Source organism: Hydra vulgaris, chromosome 11 (genome assembly GCF_038396675.1).
Source record: "Hydra vulgaris chromosome 11, alternate assembly HydraT2T_AEP".
Lineage (NCBI taxonomy): Eukaryota > Metazoa > Cnidaria > Hydrozoa > Anthoathecata > Hydridae > Hydra > Hydra vulgaris.
In genome coordinates this window covers 26244856-26266900 of record NC_088930.1, presented here as the reverse complement: position 1 = coordinate 26266900, position 22045 = coordinate 26244856, and the positions used below count along the sequence as shown (strand labels likewise).

At 25.7% G+C, this 22045-nt stretch overlaps 1 protein-coding gene and 2 long non-coding RNA genes across 5 annotated transcripts; 2 read left to right on the top strand and 1 right to left on the bottom strand.

The window, feature by feature from the left end:
* Positions 1-2615: 2615 nt before the first annotated feature.
* On the top strand, positions 2616-4781 carry LOC136087224 (uncharacterized). 3 transcript variants are annotated; one of them, XR_010641640.1, is made up of 4 exons: positions 2616-2899; positions 3677-3759; positions 4052-4207; positions 4569-4781. It is a non-coding gene; the product is annotated as an uncharacterized LOC136087224 (long non-coding RNA). The 3 variants fall into 3 exon arrangements; XR_010641639.1 differs by lacking the exon at positions 2616-2899 and having other exon boundaries at positions 3616-3759; XR_010641641.1 differs by lacking the exon at positions 2616-2899 and having other exon boundaries at positions 3616-3768.
* Positions 4782-5361: 580 nt separating this feature from the next.
* On the bottom strand, positions 5362-15593 carry LOC100205980 (TNF receptor-associated factor 3). Its single transcript, XM_065810603.1, has 5 exons — positions 14773-15593; positions 9168-9238; positions 8950-9021; positions 8640-8726; positions 5362-6184 (listed from the first exon to the last, which is right to left on the bottom strand). Exons 2-5 carry the CDS (start codon positions 9195-9197, stop codon positions 5363-5365), a joined length of 1011 nt encoding a protein of 336 aa, XP_065666675.1. The 5' UTR covers positions 9198-9238; positions 14773-15593; the 3' UTR covers position 5362.
* On the top strand, positions 11497-12984 carry LOC136087543 (uncharacterized). Its single transcript, XR_010641860.1, has 3 exons — positions 11497-11725; positions 11837-12473; positions 12725-12984. It is a non-coding gene; the product is annotated as an uncharacterized LOC136087543 (long non-coding RNA).
* Positions 15594-22045: the final 6452 nt, after the last annotated feature.

Here is a 22045-nt window from a genome sequence, read left to right as displayed (position 1 = left end):
TCACTACGGTTGACAAAGGTTGCAAATGCTTGGTTGTGTTCTGCTGACAGTTCATGTTCAGAGCGATCTGATCGAGCATGTTTTCAATTCTAAAAAATTTTTAATTTCACGTTTTCTTAGTATTATCAAAAAACAAACATGAAGTATATATAAAATCTGCTTCTTCTAGTTTCATTTTTGGTCGAAGTTGCATAAGTTACACAATCAAGTCATGTAATTCCTGTGCTGTGATATTCCAATATTCCAGTTATAAGATATGGTCATTCTAAGAATAGTTACGTTTAACTTTTCGTGAAAGTTAAAGCAGAGAAGGCGTTTTATGCAAAAATGAAAAAACAGCATAAAAACTTTACTTAAAATAAATGAGGCAAAATTTTATATTCAATATCAAGATTACTATTAAAAATCATTTTTTAGAAGCTGATTGACCCAACTGACTAACCCAACTTTACCTACCCAACGGGCTGACCCAACTGACAACTTTTGTATTTTTAACAAAATTTTTAACCCTATTTTTTTTTTCACTTTTACCCTTCTTTTTTGAAGTATGAGTTGAAAATATGAGGAAATTGTAAAAGTGACGTTTTTTAATCTGCCAAAGGATTTAGACTTGTTAGAAGACTGCAGAGTTTGTAAAAACTTTTTATTTTAATCTTTTATTAGATATTAACTTATGTTTGTAAAGTTTATACTTTAATATCCGTGAATAAAGTATATATTTTAAACTTACAAACTTCTTTATTTTTACTTATTTTCGCGACCTATTACGGCATAATTAACATTTTGCATCTTTATATATAATTTCCGTTTTTAGATTCATTTTTATAGTTAATTGAATTTTATCTGAAAGTTTCAAGATATGGTGTTTGTATTTTTTTTTCTCAAGTTGAAATGATTGATCTATTCTTTGTCCTCCAGCAGGGGTTTCCCAAAACTTTAAGTTTCATAATGGCGCGTTGCAAACTTCAATTGATGTACTGCATTTAAAATAATATGGTCTTTTGCATAATTTTTGAAAAAAATGTGTATATCTTTCTTTACATTGTCATGCAAAAGATATTCTAACACTCTCGTGAATCTATTCTTTACATTTCTATTTTCATAACACTTCTGTTTTCATGTTTTGTTGCTTTTTTTCCCAATTTGCTCTTTAATTTTACCAGATTTTAGGTTTGAAAACATTTGTGGTGCTAATTTATCTAAATAACGACTATTAGAGTAGCAAACTCTTAGTAAATTATAAATTTTTGTTGTTGTGTGATCGAAAGTCATTTCTGATTTTGGTTGCTTGATCAAGTTTCAAATTTAAAAATTCTACCTCTCTTTCAGATAGATAAAGTATAACCAAGCTGAAAACAGACAGAGCAGATTTTCTGAGTAGCAGGATTATTTCTTACAAAAATAAAGACATTGTTAATTAAAAGATTATAAGAATACTGTTACGCAAAAGTCATGTGAATATAAATGTGAATTACCATATACAAATATGTTACATGTAAAAACATAAAATATTTATATAATGATTTTTATGGGAGTGCAATCTATAAGAAAAGTTCGTGTACCTAGGGCAGGATTTTTTCAAACCCTAAATTCAAAGCACCAGACTTGTTCTAAAATGGTAAAACTGATTTGATCATATCTCTATACTAATTACTTTGTATTAATATTGGTATAAAGACTTAAATAATAAAAGCCTGTCATGTAGAAGAGTCTAAAATTTAGTGGCCCTAGGTACAGTAAGCTTCTTTTTTTTAATTGTATCAACGGTAACTATCTATTGTATCTAGGGCCGCTCTCTGAAAATTTGGTTGACTTTATAATAAATAGACAACAAAGATAGACACATAAATTTGATTAAAAACTTATTTAATCTTAAATTGTTCTCAACAAATTTATCTAGTATTACTTGATTGCAACACTTAAATAAATAACAAAATCAACCCATACCAAGGTCATTTCATAAGGCCATATATCATTTTATAAGACCATGTATCAATTTCATTGAAAGTTTATTTAATTTTTTCAAATTATTGTAAAAAAAGCTAGCACTTTTAAACAAAAATTTAAAAAATGAATTTTTTAAGGCGTAATTTAAAGAGAAATCTTGAAAGAACTACGTCGTCTAAAAGAGTCCCGAAAAACGTAATAATGAAGTGTATCATTCGATTAAATGACTGACTTCCTTGTTTGTTGTAATATATATATATATATATATATATATATATATATATATATATATATATATATATATATATATATATATATATATATATATATATATATATATATATATATATATATATATATATATATATATATATCAAAGCTTGTTAATATGGTTATTGAAATAAACTGTTTAATAAAGACATTTCGTTTTTATTTTCATATAACATTAATTCAGACGTTACGGGGGTGGTTATGCCCTCACTTCTCCTATATATATATATATATATATATATATATATATATATATATATATATATATATATATATATATATATATATATATATATATATATATATATATATATATATATATATATATATATATATATATATATATCCCAGCTAACACATGCTTAATTGGCCCAACGTTAGGTTAACGTTGGATTGGATGACTAACGTTGGCCCAACGTAGTGCCAACGCAATGTAACTCGACGTAGATTTTCATCACATTGGCTCTACGTTGGGCCAACTTACTTTGAAAAACCTACGCTTGCGGCTTATCGAGCTATTCACGCAAAGCATTTATATATAGCATTACAATCTCCATTTTAAAATAGTTTGCTTTTTATAATGGCATCGTTGTAAATTAATAGAAAAAGCAAAGTAATTTTTGAGTGTTCTGCAAAGATATTAGAGCGTTGCGTGCAAGGAATTGTGCAGCTACACTTATAGGTATATATATAATATATATATATTTTATAAAATACATTTATAATTGTTGTAATAAATATATATATATATATATATATATATATATATATATATATATATATATATATATATATATATATATATATATATATATATATATATATATATATATATATATATATATACACACATAGGTATATATGTATATTATATAGTATATATTATTATGTTGGTATATTATATACTATAATATATATGTATATATAGATATATATATATATATATATATATATATATATATATATATATATATATATATTTATATATATATATATATATATATATATATATATATATATATATATATATATATATATAGTATATATTACTGTTACCCGCAGTATCAGGAATTTGCTAAATGCTAATATTTATATTTATTATTTGCTATTTATATTTTTTATATAATATTATTTGCCAAATAATATTATATATATATAGCAAATAATATTATAACTATTAGCATTTAGCTAATTCCTGATACTGCGGGTAAAAGTAATATATACTATATAGCTCTAGTTTATGTATTGAGCACTCTTTAAAATATACATAATTATACATGATAATATAAAGATACTATCTTTAATATTTACATATATAGACTTGCGTATATATATATATATGTTTATATATATATATATATATATATATATATATATATATATATATATATATATATATATCGTCGCTGCAAAACAAGACTCATTCAAAGTTTTTAACGTTTGTTATATTTACTTTTAGTTAGTAATGTGAGTGAACAACAGAATAGCAATTTGCCTATGCGAAGAATGTCACCTGGTTTATCAACATTAATATGTCTCGACGTAAATAATGTATTTTTTGCTTTTAAATTTTAAATATTACATATTTTTTAGTAGTCATTATTACACTGTAGAGTATAAAAAAAGCCTCCAAAAAATACTAGATCCAGGCCTATAAAAGTATTAATCCACCGCTGCGCTCCTCAGATGTTGCTGTGGTATTAACTGACAATATATTTTTGCCATTGCATACCATCTTTATAACATCTTTAGCAGGTTCTACTTGAAAGAGCTTCAGTGTACTTTTAATAAAATATTTTATCTGATCTTATGGGTTTATTTTTAAACTTTTCAGATTATTTATCTTGTTTTGATTGATGGACGAGTTGTTGAAGAAACAGTGAGCAACATTTTCTGTTAATTGATGGCTACAGAAGTGGATCAACAAAGTAAACAGTACAGGTCGAGGAGGACAAAGCAAGGGATGAAAAACATGAATCTATTGTTTATGGTTAGTGATCAATAAATATTAAACATGATAATAGTTATGTTGTATAGGGCCATTAAGTTATAACATAAAACAATTTACTTATACACATGTAAGTTTTAACTTATACTTAAGTTATAACTGAATGTAACCCTATTTAAGGTTTTAACTTTTAGGAAACCCAAGTTGGTTTTTCGAAAAATAGATAAAATTTGGTTTAAATGTAAATAGAATGTAATTGGTTTCATTTGTTGTCTTTTTAATGATTGCCCAACAAATTACTTTTAAACTGTAGTTAATCTATTTTTTAGGGCTACTAAAGTTTTTGAAATGTTTTAACACAAAGTTATTTAATAATATTTAAATGAATTTTTTTTACGACAAGGTGCAAAAGATGTTTCAAAAGCGGAAGTAAACGATCAAATGAAGTCGTGGGTTCGTAAATTGTACGACCGAAAAAAGTCAGATGGTGCGAGGATTGATTATGCATGCCACTCGGAACTTTGGGACAAAGGCAGTGATGCAAATGGCGAAGATAATGTCTAGATTATTGTATAACAGTTTTAATATTATCTGATATACATTTCATTTTATTGAATATGTTTTGTTTTTCACCTTGAAAATAAATTTAGCTTGAATGAAATAACAAACACATTTCAGTTTGCATTGGATTAAAACAATTTAAATAGCTTTAATCATACGTCGATTGCAATTGCGATCTTTTTAATACATTAAAAATAAACAAATTTAAGAAATTTTAAGTTAACAATGACCTAACTAACTGCGTGCTAGTTACAAGTAACGTTTATAATTCACTGAACCTAATAAAATATATCGTCGGATAAATGCTGGCTAAACTGCATTGGGCCAATGTAATCGGGCCAATGTATGCCCGGCGGCCATCAAGGAATCGGCCCAACGCTGGATGCCAACGTTGGGCCAACGTTACAAGAAGCATTGGGCCAACGTTGGCCCAACGCTGGTGTGTTAGCTGGGATATATATATATATATATATATATATATATATATATATATATATATGACTGCGCATTAAACTACACTGATTTCGGTTAAATTTTTTACACACTGCTTCGCCTTTGACCAACTTTTAAAAGTGCCTTATTAAAACTTTTCGTGTATTTATTTATGAGGTTTAAATAATATTCATCCATAATAATTTAGTTGCTACTGCTTGTTTTGCAGTGTATACGTATTTTTATATATGCACAATCTTGCTTCACATAGTTATCTCTTTTTAGTTCTTCTATTGAGAAGAATTTGTTAAATCCTTTGCCTTCGCTCATATTAACAGATGGCTGTTTAAACTGTTTATCGTCAACAGATGGGCATAAAGCGTACGAAATATTTTTAGTTTTATCACCTGATTGATCAAGAAGTGAAAATGAAATTTTATGTCTAAATGGCCAACTTAAAATGTTGTCGTGATCTGTCGGTAATAGATGAAAATATATGGATGCGTATTGACCTGTATTACAGCCTAGTCCGTTTAAAAATAGTTGAGCTCTAATTTTGTATCCATAACGACTAGTATAAAATGGTTTGCTATAAATTGAAAGGTTTTGTTTTTTAACTGCATTTGTTATGTGAACAGATACCTCTGTAATTTTCCACATTAGACAACCAGTAAAATTTATATCTTTGTGTTCTAATAGTTCCTCTTGTAAAGTTATTAGTTGAATTTTCAATCGATTCATTTCATCTATAAGTTTGCTATTACTAGCTGATATGCTCGTCAGCTGAACTTCAAAATCTCTAGCTGAAGTTTCTAATTGTCTATTAGTTTCATGAAGATCTTTTATAGCATTGTTTTGTTTACAAATGTATTCCTGCAACACTTTTAGTTTACTATCGTGCTTTGCAATGACTTTATTTTCTTTTTTAATATATTCGCTTTTAATTTCTTGAATTGATTTTAAAACATAGTCGAGGTGCTTTTCGCTAGCAATATCCATGTGCAAATCAACTTCGAACCTATTTCCCTGAATACAAATAATACAAATTATTATAAATTATAAATATTATTATATATTATAAACATTTTTATAAATTATAATTATTTTTATAATCTATAAATATTGATTTAAACTATAAATATTATTATAAATGATATATGCTCACTAGATAAAAAATATTAATTTTTAAATTTCAAACAAGCCTAACATATACAAATAAAAGCTAAGGAAGTTTTTAAACACTCAACAAAATATTTTAAATTTTCAATAAAAAATTCTCATTATTTAGGTTCATATTTTAACTCGTAATGATTGATCTTATCATTAAAACCTGATTTTTGACATTTTTATTTTTCTGATTTTCTGCATAGAACAAATTAATTTTGGCGTATATATATATATACATATAAATATATATATATATATATATATATATATATATATATATATATAATATATATATATATATATATATATATATATATATATATATATATATATATATATATATGTATGTATGTATATATTTTTCTCACAAAAAAAAAGTAGCCCTGGGCCCCAAAAAGTCTAAATCCGCCACTGTGTGTAGGGGGGGGGTGGGGGGATATCTCACTAACTGGGTAGGTCAAATATGAGTAGGTCAAAAATTTTTGTCAAAGGAACTTACGTCGAAAATACGGATAACAAATTAGGTCTTTCCTATCCTTTTTTCTTTTATATCTTAATTTGTAATTGTTTTCTTTTTTTCATTCAAAATGTGACCCTGCCGTTTTTTCCCGTAGAGTCTTCATATATATACACACACAAACATATATATATATATATATATATAGATATATATATATATATATATATATATATATATGCATTATATAAGTATATGTATATATATATAAATATAGATATGCATGTATATATATATATATATATATATATATATATATATATATATATATATATATATATATATATATATATATATATATATATATATATGTATATATATATATATATATATGTACATATATACAGTGGCGGCGTGAGGGTAGGGTAGGGCCTATTTGTCATGTTATCTAAAAAGACTTATTTAAATATATCACTATACTATAAAAAAAATAAATTTTTTTTTTTAAATTTACTGCGCGAAAAAGTTTTTACACATTAAAACAATGATTTTTGAATTTGTTTTTTTTTGTTTTTTTTTTAATTACTTGTGTATCTTCTCTTTACTAATATGTTTCAAACATTACTGCTATATTAGCGATCTTCTACGGTTCCTTATTTGGTTCTTTATTTTTTTACGTTTTTATTCTACTGCTTCTACGGCTCCTCATTTGGCTCAAGATACAAAAAAGTAATTTTGCTTTAGTATTATTTTAGCTTTAATAGACAAAATTTTACATTGATGTGAAGTTTTCTCTTCAACTATACAATGAATATATTTCAGTAACTTTAAATTTAATTAATAGTTTCCATTTTTGAAGCATATGACATTTTAAATGTAAACATAAACTTATATGGACAACCAATAAAGTTGAAAGTACCGGCGAGTACTCGCAAATACTCGCAAGTACTCGCAAGTACTCGCAAGTACTCGCAAGTACCAGCAAATACAATCTTTAATAAAGTAATAAGGTTTTTTGTAAAATGTCCAGGAGTTATTAAAAAGAAAATTTATTTTTGAAAAAAAAGCAAAATTTCCGTAAACTAAATAATTTAATTGAAGCATATCAAATGTTTCTTAACTTGAATGTATCAAATGTGTCGAATGTATAATAAATCCTTACAAAATGAACGTTTAATTTATAATAATCATTAAAAAAAAATGTTAAACAGGTTTACAACTTAATTTGTAAATCTATGCTTAACTGAAATTGTAGTTAAATATGGGGTTTTCAATGTTTCACAAACAAAAAAATAAAAACACTCAAAAAGATTCCATTAGATGTTTTCTGACATTGAGTACTTCTTTTAGATGTTTTGTAATAAAGTACTTATTTTAGATGACGTGGATTTTTATTGTGAACAACAAATGACTTAAGTTTAAAACTATTAGTCATAGAATACCTGAACGAGCTTTCAGTTTGCAAGTAAAAAAATATGGAAAAAAATTAAAATCATTTATTATAGAGTCATTTGATTGGGGTAAGATAGCGAAATATGTATTTTTCATCAACTTTAGTAAACTTATCAAAACTATCAACTATTTTATCTGATGTAAAATAAACAAGTGCCACAAAAACTTTTTTTGCGATGTGCTAGAAAATGCCATCTCTATCCATTTGCCACCTAGCCGCGTCTTTCCTCTATATATTGATAAAAACCTGCTAAAAAGCTGCCAATTAATTCTCCTCTACATTTTATCTTACACATACATTTGCAAGAAAAAATTTGGAAGTTTTTAAAAGAAAGAGTAATTTTAAATTATGTGAACAATTTGTAAAGTCACCCACAATTTTAAAATTAAAACAATTAAAAATACCGTAAATTTGCAACCAATTTTGCTGAACTTGCAGTATTTTAAAGTTTCCATCATATCTTCAGATTTCTCAACAATTTTCGATGCTTCCTTAATTGATAAAAATATATATATAACTATTTTAAAATATTATATTATCACAAACGAATTAAATATAAAATGCGATTGGTTTATGTTGCGGAATTTAGGGATGAAACAACAAATAAAAAAAAAACAAGTAGCCTTTACTAGTGCAGTAGTTGCTTCAGCCTCGGCTTTAGTAGCCACTTTAATCTTGGGGAAATATACAAAAACACAAAAAATTTGTAATAACCTCATTAGAAGAAAGTATCTTTCTCGACGATTGACCTTCAGGTCCAGTTCTTGACTCCAATGGCATTTCAATCTGCATTATAACAAATTAGTTTAAAAATTTAATATAAATTTAATAAAACATTATGACGTTCATGTAAATACTAAGCTTAATTTCTAAAAGTCCTTTAAAATGATACTAAAAAATTTGTTTACTTTAGAAAACAAAAAAAAACATACGTTATGTGTGTTTTCTTCGTCCTCCTGCATTAGTAGAATATTTTTCTAATGACTCCTCTTTAAATAAATATCTATAATATATATTTTTATATATGATTTATTGACTGTTGGAAATAAATCCCGCTGAAATGTAACAAACATAAACATTTATCCTACTCTGTTAGATTTATCTAAGCTTAAACATGCTATATGACACCTTGTATATAATATCGTGAGAAAAACTTCTAAACGATGTTGTTTGTAAATTTATTATAAAAAATCTATAAGTTTGGAAAATTTCTTTTGTTGGTTTTATTTTAATGACAAAGCTACCATTATTTTTAACAAAACCTTTTTAAATAGATGCAAAGCAAGCGGGTATTTTCTTTTACAGCGGTACCTTCACAAATTCTTTCCAAAATATTAGAGTTTTTGTGAGTCTACTATTACTTTTTACATTTTTAAAATTATTTTTAATTTCTTAAAGATTTTATGGATAAAGAAAAAATTTTCCGAAAAGCCTTTGACTTGCAGTTTGAAAAAGTTTAACAAAGTTAGAGTGAAATGACGGTTTCAAAAATTTATATGTATATATATATTTTTTTCTGACTTAAATACTTGTGTAGTTACTGTTTTATTTTATTGTTTGCTGTTAAGAAAAAAAAAGGTCCTGTCAAATTAAATATGCTAGGTCCAATCAAAAAGTAAAAGTTGTATTTAAATTTAAGCCACTAACATAAAATTTTCATTATCATATTTTCAGGATTAAAGATCACTATATATTTACTTTTACATCAAATGGGTGATTTAGGCTTAAATACCTAGAAACCTTACTACGTCACTGATATATATATATATATATATATATATATATATATATATATATATATATATATATATATATATATATATATATATATATATATATATATATATATTAAAACCTGCAAGTTATTCACAATAGCTGTATTATGCCTCTGTTTTTATAATTTTTTAATTTTATTTTGCTGTATGTATAATTTGTAACTTGTTATTCGCAATAATCACATATCTCTGTTAATTTTAACACGTTTGTTAACAGTTGCTAATTTTACTAATGGCTTTATTTATAACGTTGAGAACAAACATAAAAAAAGTTTAACAAACAAATTTAAAATCATAAGAACCTTTAAAAAAGTTATAAAAACGTTAAGCAATAAACAAAATAAAGTAAAATTGTTTTTTTCCTTTGAACAATGCATATATTTATAAACTAGTTACAATATATTTAGTTTGCAATAACAGTTGCACCATATTTCCATCCATGTTGCTATCCATAAATTTCTTTTAAATTAAACATATATAAAAATTTAACAATATTCAAATTTTCAATAACTTTTTTTTCAAGGATGTCAGACTTTTCAATATTTAAAAAATATTGTTTGAAACAATTATTTGCAGTAAAAATATTATTACGCTTATCAAATCATTTAATTCCAAGCGAATTCCTATTGTTAACTTTGCATTCGAAAAAATGTTTTTTATTTGTCAAACTAGTTTCTTTAAACAATATTTTTATTAATAATTCTTTAAAAATATACTAAGAAATTTAGCGCTGGTTCAATGCCTAAAAAATTGTAAACATATATATATATATATATATATATATATATATATATATATATGTATATATATACATATATATATATATATATATATATATTATATATATATATATATATATATATGTATATATATATATATATATATATATATATATATATATATATATATATATATATATATATATATATATAAATTTAAAGATACATTCACCTCTGCATCAATGTTTTTTAAATTGAAAAAGTCTTAAAAGTGCATATAGATTTTTAAAATAAAATAAAGGTAAAAAAAGATTGACTTTTCAAAAGTTTTAATTCTATAGATATTTTTGCAGCATTGTCCAGATAGAATGTCTTCGGAAATGAAGTAGTCAATTTATTGTTATATAATAATAGTATCCGGATAATAATCAAATTATCCGGATGGGAATCAACTCACTATAAAACATCTAAATCCGATTTGATTGGTTACAATTAGTTATAAAAAGGTATTTTACAATGTATAAAATATCTATTTAATACATAAAATGGTTTTAATACAAAAACTTTTTCAAAATAAATACGTTAAAATAATAATTTCTATGTTTCGAAATATTAAAATTTATTTTTAAAGTTTGTGCGCAACCGGGATTCACACTATTTAACATCGTATAACAATAAAATGACTTGAAATATTATTTTTTTATCGCTATAGTTAAACCATCTTTCAAATAGAATACTTTATTAAAGAATTAATATATTATTGTTTTAGTTTATAAAACAGCACTGTTATTGCTAAAATATATTAAAAAAAAAAAAAAAAATTGTAAGAGTTGCAGACAAATCTAGGACTTCGATATATAGCGAGGGGTATGGTTGAATGATAATAGTCAAACTAAATAGGGAAAACAATACCGTTGTTTCTTAACTCTACCCACACTTTCATCATCAAGATTCGCGCCATAAAAAAAGTTAAATACAGAGAATATACCGTATAACGTATGTAAATTAAAATTTAGCGTGTGAAACCTAATAGTTACCAGATCACTTTTTTTTCTTCTTTTTTTTTATAGCTAGCGTTTTATTATATCTATATATTTCTTTTTTAAGGGAAATTAATTTTATCAACGAAAAAAATAAACTCAGATAAATTAAAAATCGTGTTTTTACAAGTTTATGATTAAAACGTTAAATCGTTTGTTTCAAATCACTTATTGGCTGAAATTGTTCCTGGTTAATGGTTATATCCAATGCCAAGTATCAGTAAGACCACTTGAGAAACAAATAGGAAGTAGTCAAATACCTTTAAATAACATTCCAAAGAAAAGTTTTTGAATTTCTAAAATGTTTAATTAAAAAGTAAAAAATTCGTCAAAAAAAAATGCATAGAAGTTTAATTATAACCACAAAGTCATTAGAAAAATATAAAGGAATATAAAAAAGCTAATTTTATTTTATAAATAAACAAAAAGTCTGAGCAGAACAACCATATGGCTCTATTTGCGCCGAGCCTAAAATGTAGGCGGTTATTACACAACTATAAAAATATCTATCGTCGTTAACGAGAGCTGCTTTACAGTAAGCAATTTGCTTTTAACTGCTGACAACTTGTATTATTCAAATGATTGGAATCGAACAACCTTATAACATCAAACATTGCAACTCAAAGTATGGGCTAAAATTATTGTTTATCTTGCCACAAGACCAAGTGAAATGGATACCAAAAAATAAGTGTGTAAATAAAATAGTAAGTATGTATTTTTACTGTTAATAAATTTGGTTACACTTTTTAAACTCAAATAAATAAACTTATAACCTTCTGAAGTTAAGTTAAAAAAATAAAATACTTTAATAGTGTTCATTTGCGTAAAACCTTGCACACACCACACATTGATGTTATTATCCTATATATTATACAAAATGTTTACAATGTTTTTCATTCTTATTCAAAAGCTTTGGTTATACTTTTTAAAATATTTTCGATTTGTGTTATTTTAGCTTATCGACACTATAATTTGCCACTGTTTGCTGGAGAGATTAAATCAATGAACCATATGCAATATTACAAGACTGTGTCGTAAATGAAGGATGTAATGCTTTAAAGATTTTTAGATGCAGTTTTACTGCAATAGGCGCAGTAATTTTAAAGTCGCATGTTTTCTTTTCTTGAGGCATGCCACTCAATGGTGGAACATATTTTATTCGGTCTGTTAATTGTATACTCTTTGTGATTTACTTTTTAAAAAATAGCTTTATCTAAATATATACTATATTTAACCGGTAATTTTGTTCGCAGGTTAGGGCTTATTGCTTAATAATCGTTAAAAATTTTTATATTTAACACGTAAATGTTTACAAATGAAACTTTTTTAAGCTCGTTAGTGCAGCTCGGAGTTAATAAGCAAAAACCAAACTACAAAACTAAAAAATAGATAAAAGAAGGCATAAAAAAAAGGAAAAAAAGCGTTCGGTTCTTTCTTGAAGAATGCGTTAATTAAAACAAGTTTTATTTATATATATTAATAAAACAAGGTTTATTTATAATATTACTACATATATTAAAAGTATTGAAGGACTCAAGGAAAAAATATTCATTGTGAACTGATTGTATCGCACACTTTTCAACTTCTTCATTTGATTGCGGCACATTGCGCATTGACAAATCAAAATTTCATGGTAAAATCAAAATCAATGAAAAGTTTAAAAAAATAATAAATTAAAGATCAACATATCCTAATCAGCTTATTTTTTGATTTAAAACTTTTCTGAAAATTTTTTTGTTGTTGTTGTTCGCTAGTGGAAGTCTATTCAGTTATTTCCTTTACTTTGTAGAATTCCAAAAGCAACGAGCGATTAGCACAAAATTTCTCTAACAAGATTTTGATTTCATTATATCATGCTGATTTGGTACAATATTATAAAATTACTCTAAGATAGACGTTTCAGGACTGTTTCTCAATAGATTATCACAATAAGAGAGTACTTTTTATTATTATTAAAAAAAAAAACAAAAAAACTGGCAATAAACGAACGTTGCTTAAAAAGTTTTTGTGATTACTAAAAAGCTTTTTTGCTTGAAAATTACTTTATAAGACCGTTATTTATTATCGATCTGAAAGATATACAATATCATTCAACCGTATATTGTGCTAATCTTTCTTTAACAAATCATTACACATCCTTACAGTCAGCCGTTTTGACGCCATTAGTAAGTCAATTCTTTTCTAATTCGTAGACTTAGAAAAGAAAATCAAAGAAATTAATATATTTGTATCAGTTATCATTCAAGCATCTCCCTACATAGTTTTTATTTATTTTTACAAAAAACAAAAATCTATGTATGTTTCAACTAATGCTTGGAAGGCCAGACCTGTTATAAATAATGCTTATGGTATAAATCTATAAAATTATTTATATTTTTTATATAAATAATTTCATAGATTTTTTCAACCTTAGTTTTAATAAAAAATATAAATATATTTTTTATTAAAACTAAGGTTGAAAAAAAATATTGAAAACTTTTTTTCATATTTTTCATGATCAACTTAAATTTTAAGTATACTTTTTGTAAATTTATTTTAAACAGCATAGTAAAAAAAATTAATATAACGACACCATTAGTATCGTTAATGTATACTGTCACCATTTGTTCCGTCAAGATGTTGCATTGGCATCGCGTCAACGAACGTAACGTATGCTGTTAACCCTTTTATACTACATTTATTTAAATACTTATTCAAACATCAGGTTTTAAACTTTATATCCCTATGAGCATCTTCTACGCAATCTGCTTTACTTAACCATGGAAACAATATCTTTATGAAGGGCTTACCTATTTATGGGTAATACGTATTCTTCAAAAATAACATAATAATACAAATAATAGAACTTATTAGTCACAAAAAACTATCAAAGTTGTACAAAACAAATAATGTATTTATGAATTTGAAAAATTCAAAGATAAACAAATGTTTAGATATTCATGAAATAACCCAGAAAAGTTTTGAAAATATTAAAGTTTAAAGCAAAAAAATTACTTTTCTTACCTGTGTTCACCTTCGCAACGTTTGATACCTGAACAAAGTTGAATATAAAACTTTTACCGCCTTTGAAATCGAAGATTATACTCGTTAATCAATGTAACCTCAGTTAATCGTAACCTCAGTTAATCGTATAAATAGTTATACAAATATAAATGTTAATACGACATAATTATCTCTAATCAGCTTTTCATCTGACCTGATTGTTAAATAAACATCTGACATTAGTATTATATTTTCTTGTAAATTATAATTTATTCTGATATATTAGAATTTATTCTTAATTATTGTTGCATAAAGCCGGTAAAATTTATTTTACTGGAATGCAAAAGCGGCAGATAAAAACTGTTTTATATGCTTTGTAAAACCGAGAAATCGTAACGGTAAAAAATTGCTTTGTAGATCCGACATTAATAGCCACCAGATAACCATTGTCAAATATTATATTATTTTTTTTTTATTGTTGAATAAAACGCCAAGACGTCTTTGTAATGCCGTTTCTCAATATTTATCCCATATATGCAGAGGAAGTCTTTGAAATACCTACTATTTGCAATACGAATGAAATTAAAAACCTAATCAACGCCTCTCTAAACATATTTCCAACATGTAAAAAGTTAAAAGCATAGTTCTTCATCAATCTTCGCGACGTAGGTAAAAACCATCTTAGAATAATAATTCATTAAACATCTTTAATAATTAAGGAAATAGATAATTTTTTTCTTTAAAGACTCAATTATAATCACCTCGTAATACTTTTTCCAGAAAATTCTAATTAATTTCTTGCAGTTAAATCTTGTGACAACAGAGATTTTTAATTTAGAAAATTAACAATAAAGTACTAAAAGCACGTGATCAAAAGAACTTTATTAGTTCAGTATTTTTCAATAGAAAGGAGCTTATCAAAATAAATCAATAAACGCGTAAAACCTTATTTTAGGATCGCTTAGCAAAATAACATTTATTTGTTACTTTAGAGAAGATTTTTTGATTATGTATATACATAATTTATGTGAAATGTATCTATTTACATAATTAATGTGAAATATATTTATTTATAAAAAATTTATGTGAAATATATTTATCTTTAGAATCAACAAGTTTTTAATTGACCTTACAAAAATTAAAATGCACGATTAAACAATTGGAAATTTTCTAAAACCTACCGGAAAAAGCATCCGCTGTTAAGTAAAGTTAACAAAAACTTCCGGCACAAAAATGCTCCTAAAACTTCGTAATGTTCCATTAGGAATTATTAAGAAGGAGGAAACTCCTCTTACAACAATGAAGTTTTTATTTGCTTTTTTCTTTGTTTCGTTTTTATTTGCTTTATCTAGTTCATTATCAGCGACTTATTGAATGAATTATTTTGGTTTTGCTATATAACTGCAATGATAGCATTAACAACTGCAACAACAAGAATAACACTAATAATAAATTAAAAAATAAATAATTATAGAAGCAATTGTTAAGGAAGTAATTTTTAAGGTAGTAATTGTTAGGGAAGACCGAAGCTAGTTGGCAGCAAGGGTAAGTTGAAGAACTGCTTTTTTCTTCAGAGCCTTTCATCAGGAAGTGACAAAAATTACACAGAACCTTCCTAATTGATCATTTTATCATTCACTATAGTATTGTTAGGATTCGTGCATGCGCATGAGAGATGTCAGGATTTATGTATTTTTTGGACAAAAACGTAACTTTTGGAACTTACCCCGAAGTAAGTTTGGTAAGTTATCACCAACTTATCACGGGTGAGGTAAGTTGGCTAACTCTTTTTTTTCAACGCTGCAGAAGGGCCCCAAAAAATTTTTTATAATGATTGCAAGTTAAAAATGTTACCTAAATTTGTACTCTTTAAGACTGCGTTTTAATATTTACAAAAAATTTCACAGTTAGGGCTACAGAGCTCAAAGAGTAAAAGCAAAGGCATCTTGCCCCGGTCTCTCATACCAATAGAAAAACATCACTAACAAAAGAACATTACATTAAAAAATTTATATGAGAAAAAAGAAACAATTAATTATATATATAATACAGTAAATCCAATCAAAGGAACCATGCTAAAAAAGCTCAAATAATGAGAAAATATTTTATGGTAGATAAATAAAAATTACGTTCAAATAATAAAAATTATATCAAATAAAATTTACTTAAACAACACATAAAAAAAAAACATAAATAATAATCTGCCTATTAACTAGTCGCACTCTCTGCAATGAAGTTTTATCTCGTTATATATCTCTGCAATGAAGTTTTATCTCGTTATATATCTCTGCAATTAAGTTCTATCTCGTTATATATCTCTGCAATGAAGTTTTATCTCGTTATATATCTCTGCAATGAAGTTTTATCTTGTTATGTATCTCTGCAATGAAGTTTTATCTCGTTATATATCTCTGCAATGAAGTTCTATCTCGTTATATATCTCTGCAATCATGAAGTTCAATCATGAAGTTCTATTTTATATCACTATAAGACCTTAAACCAAAGTTCGTTTCAGCGAATGTCAAAAACTTTTTATACGGATATTATAATGAAAAATCAAAGCAACAGCACTAAACTAGCAAATATAATAACAAAAAAGCAGAATTAAACTTAGTAAAAAAATCCAAATCAGCCTTAAGAAAATATAACAAAAAGAAAAGATTCTTACGATTTTGTTGAAGTATGAGTTGAAGAGTAATTTAAGTATGGTTTCTAATGATAATTCTTTCAAATGATGATACTTGAATTATAAAGAGCAATTAAGAGCAAAACTTTAAGTTAATGAAATTAAAAAGAAATAGACAGGTTTTTTAGAGCGTTTTTTTATTTGGGAAAATAAAGTCTCTTTACTGAAAAGTTCTGCACCTGTCTTGCTTTATTGGTTGTTGTGTTTGAGGCATTTTTTTACAATACCATAAAACTAAATCAATAATTACCCCAAAAGATCAAGTTATCACTAAAAAATTTTTTTAGATATAAACAGCGCAAACAATAATGACAAAAGCAAAAGCTTAATTTGATTTTATAGTTCAATGTAAAGGAGCAAGTTGCTAACATGCAAGTCTGGACATTATTAGAGTCGTGATTAGATTAAATTAGTCATGATAGAGTATGATTAGAGTTTTCAGATTCTTATTATGCCAGGACTTGCATATTAAAAATAGCTTCAATGTAATAGTTTTCTTTTGTAAAAGGATGATCTTTTTAGTAAGGAAAGTATGCTTATGTTTATATTTAATAAACTTTTATTTCTTTAAACACAGAAATATGATTTCTCTGATTTATCATAGCATTATCTTGTTGCCATTTTACCAGGTATCCATGGCAACAAGATAATACTATGTAAATACAAGAAAAACTTGAAATAATTACACATGCAAACCAAGAACGTGTAACGAAAAATCGGAATTGATTTTTAAATGTAGGCATGAATAAAAGTTTCTCCTGAAAATTATAAAAGTAAGGGAACTTAAATAATAGTTTCATTAAATCCCCCCCCCCCCCATCCTTTAAAAAAATGTTTAAAAAAAAGAAGCAGAAGTAATCAATCCTAAAGAGTTCTTATAATAATAGTGGCAGCATATTCTACAAATGTGTGAAAATTTACAATAGTCAAGACTTCCTGTAATTTAATTTTTGGTATAAACTGAAGTTTTATTAATTTGATCATTCATTTTTGATGAGTCTTTATTGATAAAACACTAAGTTAACTTAAAAATTTTGTTAGTTGATTTACTACCAATTTACTTTCCCGATATATATATATATATATATATATATATATATATATATATATATATATATATATATATATATATATATATACATATATATATATATATATATATATATATATATATATATATATATATATATATATATATATATATATATATATATATATATATATATATATATATATATATATATATATATATATATATATATATATGTATAGGGTTAGGACTATTGTAATTGTAATTGTAAAAATTAAATACAATTATACATTACAATACAAAAATATTGTATATGTAATATTACAGAAACAATAAAAAAAAATTTATTTTGGTGTTGTATTGCTGTGATGAAAAACAATTACAATAAGTATTGTATTGTTTTTTTCTAAAAATGCAATAAAATTCGAGAACTATTGTATTGTATTGTTTTAATGTAATAAAATTACAATAACTATTGTATTGTTTTGATGAAAACAATTACAATAACTATTGTAGTGTATTACTTTACATTAAGGTGGTTCACCTATAAAAAAAAGGCACAAATTCAAAGAAAAAATTGTTTTTTTTATGTTGGATGATTTTTGTACAAAATTTATTCAGCTTTCTTATTGTGAAAAAAAAGTTTAAAATATATTTTAGTTTTTTTGTTATTAAACAAAATCTTGTACTATGTATTTTTAAAACGCATAGCAACGCACATAGCAACATACTGGCAACCAAAAAATTATTTATATCATCCTATCCTTAACTCATTTAAATTATATTTTTTGAAATATGAATGTTATGTATACTTTGTTTTATTTGTTATGCAAATTATGAACACTTTTAGTCATGCTTTTAAGTAACAAAAGCACTTTTTTTAAGATTAATAATAAGGCTTTCGGCTGTTCTTTGAGTTGCTTTGAGTTTCATCTCAGCCTAATATATATTTGTTATACAAACGTTTCATGCTAGGAATATGGAGATTATGAAACTTTCTAACAAACAGAACTTTGTGCGTTTAAAAAATAAAAAGTTTCATGGAAATCAATTTACAAAAGCAAAAAAGCAGAATGTTGTGTCTGTTCAACACGAGTTAGCCGTGTATAGCCAAGTGGAAGAAAATTAGTTGGAAAAAAATATCAATGCAATGACACAAGCAAAAGTATTAATAACAATGAAAATTATTTATGTATTGTAAACTTTTGGAATTTAAAGAATCTAGTATCACTTCTAAAATGCCCTGAGTGTAACAGTACAATAACGTTAACAGATAACCTAACATCTCGAAAGGGTTTTTGTCATTTATTCAAAATTAGTTGTACTTGTTGTGATTGGAATGAGTCTTCATACACATCAGTGAAGTGTTCAACTACAGAAAGGTCTCAAGGAAAAACTGTGTTTGAAGCAAACCTACGTGCTGTTGTTGCTTTTCATGAGATAGAAAAAGGTTTCAGTGGAATGGAGAAATTTACAAAATGCATGAATATGTTTAGTATGACAAACAATTCATTTAATTACTTACAAAAAAAAGTTGCAAAGGAATATAAAAATGTAGCCATTGTATCCATGAAAAATGCAGCTTGTAAGGAAATAGACTTTAATAATGAACCAATAAGAAGATGTATTAAAATTGATGGTGCTTGGCAAAAAAGAGGATATGTTTCATTAAATGGTTATGTGTCTGGAATCGTTGCAGACAAATGTGTTGATGTAGAAGTTCTTTCTAAGTTTTGTCGGGGATGTAAAATGTGGGAGAGTCGTAAAGGTTCTTTGAAATATAAAACTTGGAAACTATCTCATAGTTGTTCAATCAATCATTTAAAATCTTCTTGTTCTATGGAAAGTGCTGGTGCGATAAACATTTTCAGTCGTTCCATTGAAAGTTATAACATCATTTATGATAGATATCTTGGAGATGGTGATTCAAGTTCTTATAAAGAAGTTATTAATTATCAGCTATGCAAGTCTTACAATATAGCACCAGAAAAACTTGAATGTGTAGGACATGCTCAAAAGCGAATGGGATCACGATTGCGCAGTATTGTACAGTCGTATAAAAGTATGAAGACCCCAATTCATGGTAGAAATAAATTAACTGAGTCTGCTATAAACAGTATGCAAAATTATTATGGTCTTGCTATAAGAAAATATTTAAGTAATGTCTATGCTATGAAGAAAGCAGTTTTTGCTGTTCTTTTTCACTCGGAGTTTCCGGATCAAAACTTTAGACATTCATTTTGCCCACGTTCTGAAAACACATGGTGTAAATGACAATATGATAAAATCAAAGGAACTTCTTTCTATAAAAACAAAATATCACTACCAAAGTGGATTCATGATATAATTAAGCCTATTTTCTTTGATTTATCTGCTGATACCTTGTTATTAAAATGTCTCCATGGGGAAACTCAAAATGCTAATGAATGTTTTAATTCATTAGTGTGGCAAAAGTGTCCAAAATCAGTTTTTGTTACCAGAGAGGTTTTTGAAATGGCAGTATACTCTGCAGTCTTACATTTTAATGATGGAGGAAATGGTATTGAGAAGTTTTATCATTATTTGGATGTGATGGTTTTGTAACAGCCACTAAAACTCAGAAACAAGATATTCTTCGAATAACACGTATGGAACACAAATCTCGTCAACCTGTTAAAGAGCGTAGGAAAACTTTGAGAACAATAAAAAAAGGTATCTTGGTATTGAAAACCAAACGGAACAACTGGGATATGAAGCTGGGGGTTTTTGATGCGTTTGTTCAACTTGTAATTGTCTAAAACTATAAAAATAATTTTAAAACTTGATTCACTTGATTTTTAGTTTTTACAATTTTTCAGAAGTTCAAAACATTGTAATTTTAGTTAAACACCTGCTTTTGACTTGAAATTTTCACAGTTTGTTCATTATAGTTAAGAGATTCATTTATGCCATGGATTTATAATAGTGATAATGGGAAATATTATTTTTATGCAATGTAACACGCAATAATGTTGATATTTAGTGCAATCTTTAAAAAAAATAATAATATCATCACACAGGAGCATGTATTTTTAAAAACCATGGCACAAATGAGAGATAAGGTAGTTTAGAACCAGTATGTAAATTTTTGGCACTATCTGATGTAAACATTTTTAGTTGTCCTGTGATGAAATTTTCATTTTTTTACACTAAAGTGTACAAGAAAGAATGGATAATCGAGGCAAATTACTTTCAACTTTTTTTTTTCAATTCTTCAATATTTATTTTATTATATAAAAAAAATTATCTTGGTAGAGCTTATTTTTTTAAAAAAAATTTTTTATAGGTGAACCACCGTAAAGTAGAAAAGCTAACGTATTTTAACATATTTATATTCATCTCTGACGAACTTACTATTATTTTTGCTATTTTTTATTTACTGATTTATAAAATATTGCACATTTTAAATTTTACATATTTTGATTTTCGAATCACCTATCTTGTTATGTATTTCTAAGCTCCAAATGGCCGCAAAATATTGCCTGTCTGATGATAGCCTTACTGTTATGAAAAATAACATTCATAAGTTATTTTATTCAGCTCAATTTAATACAATTCTG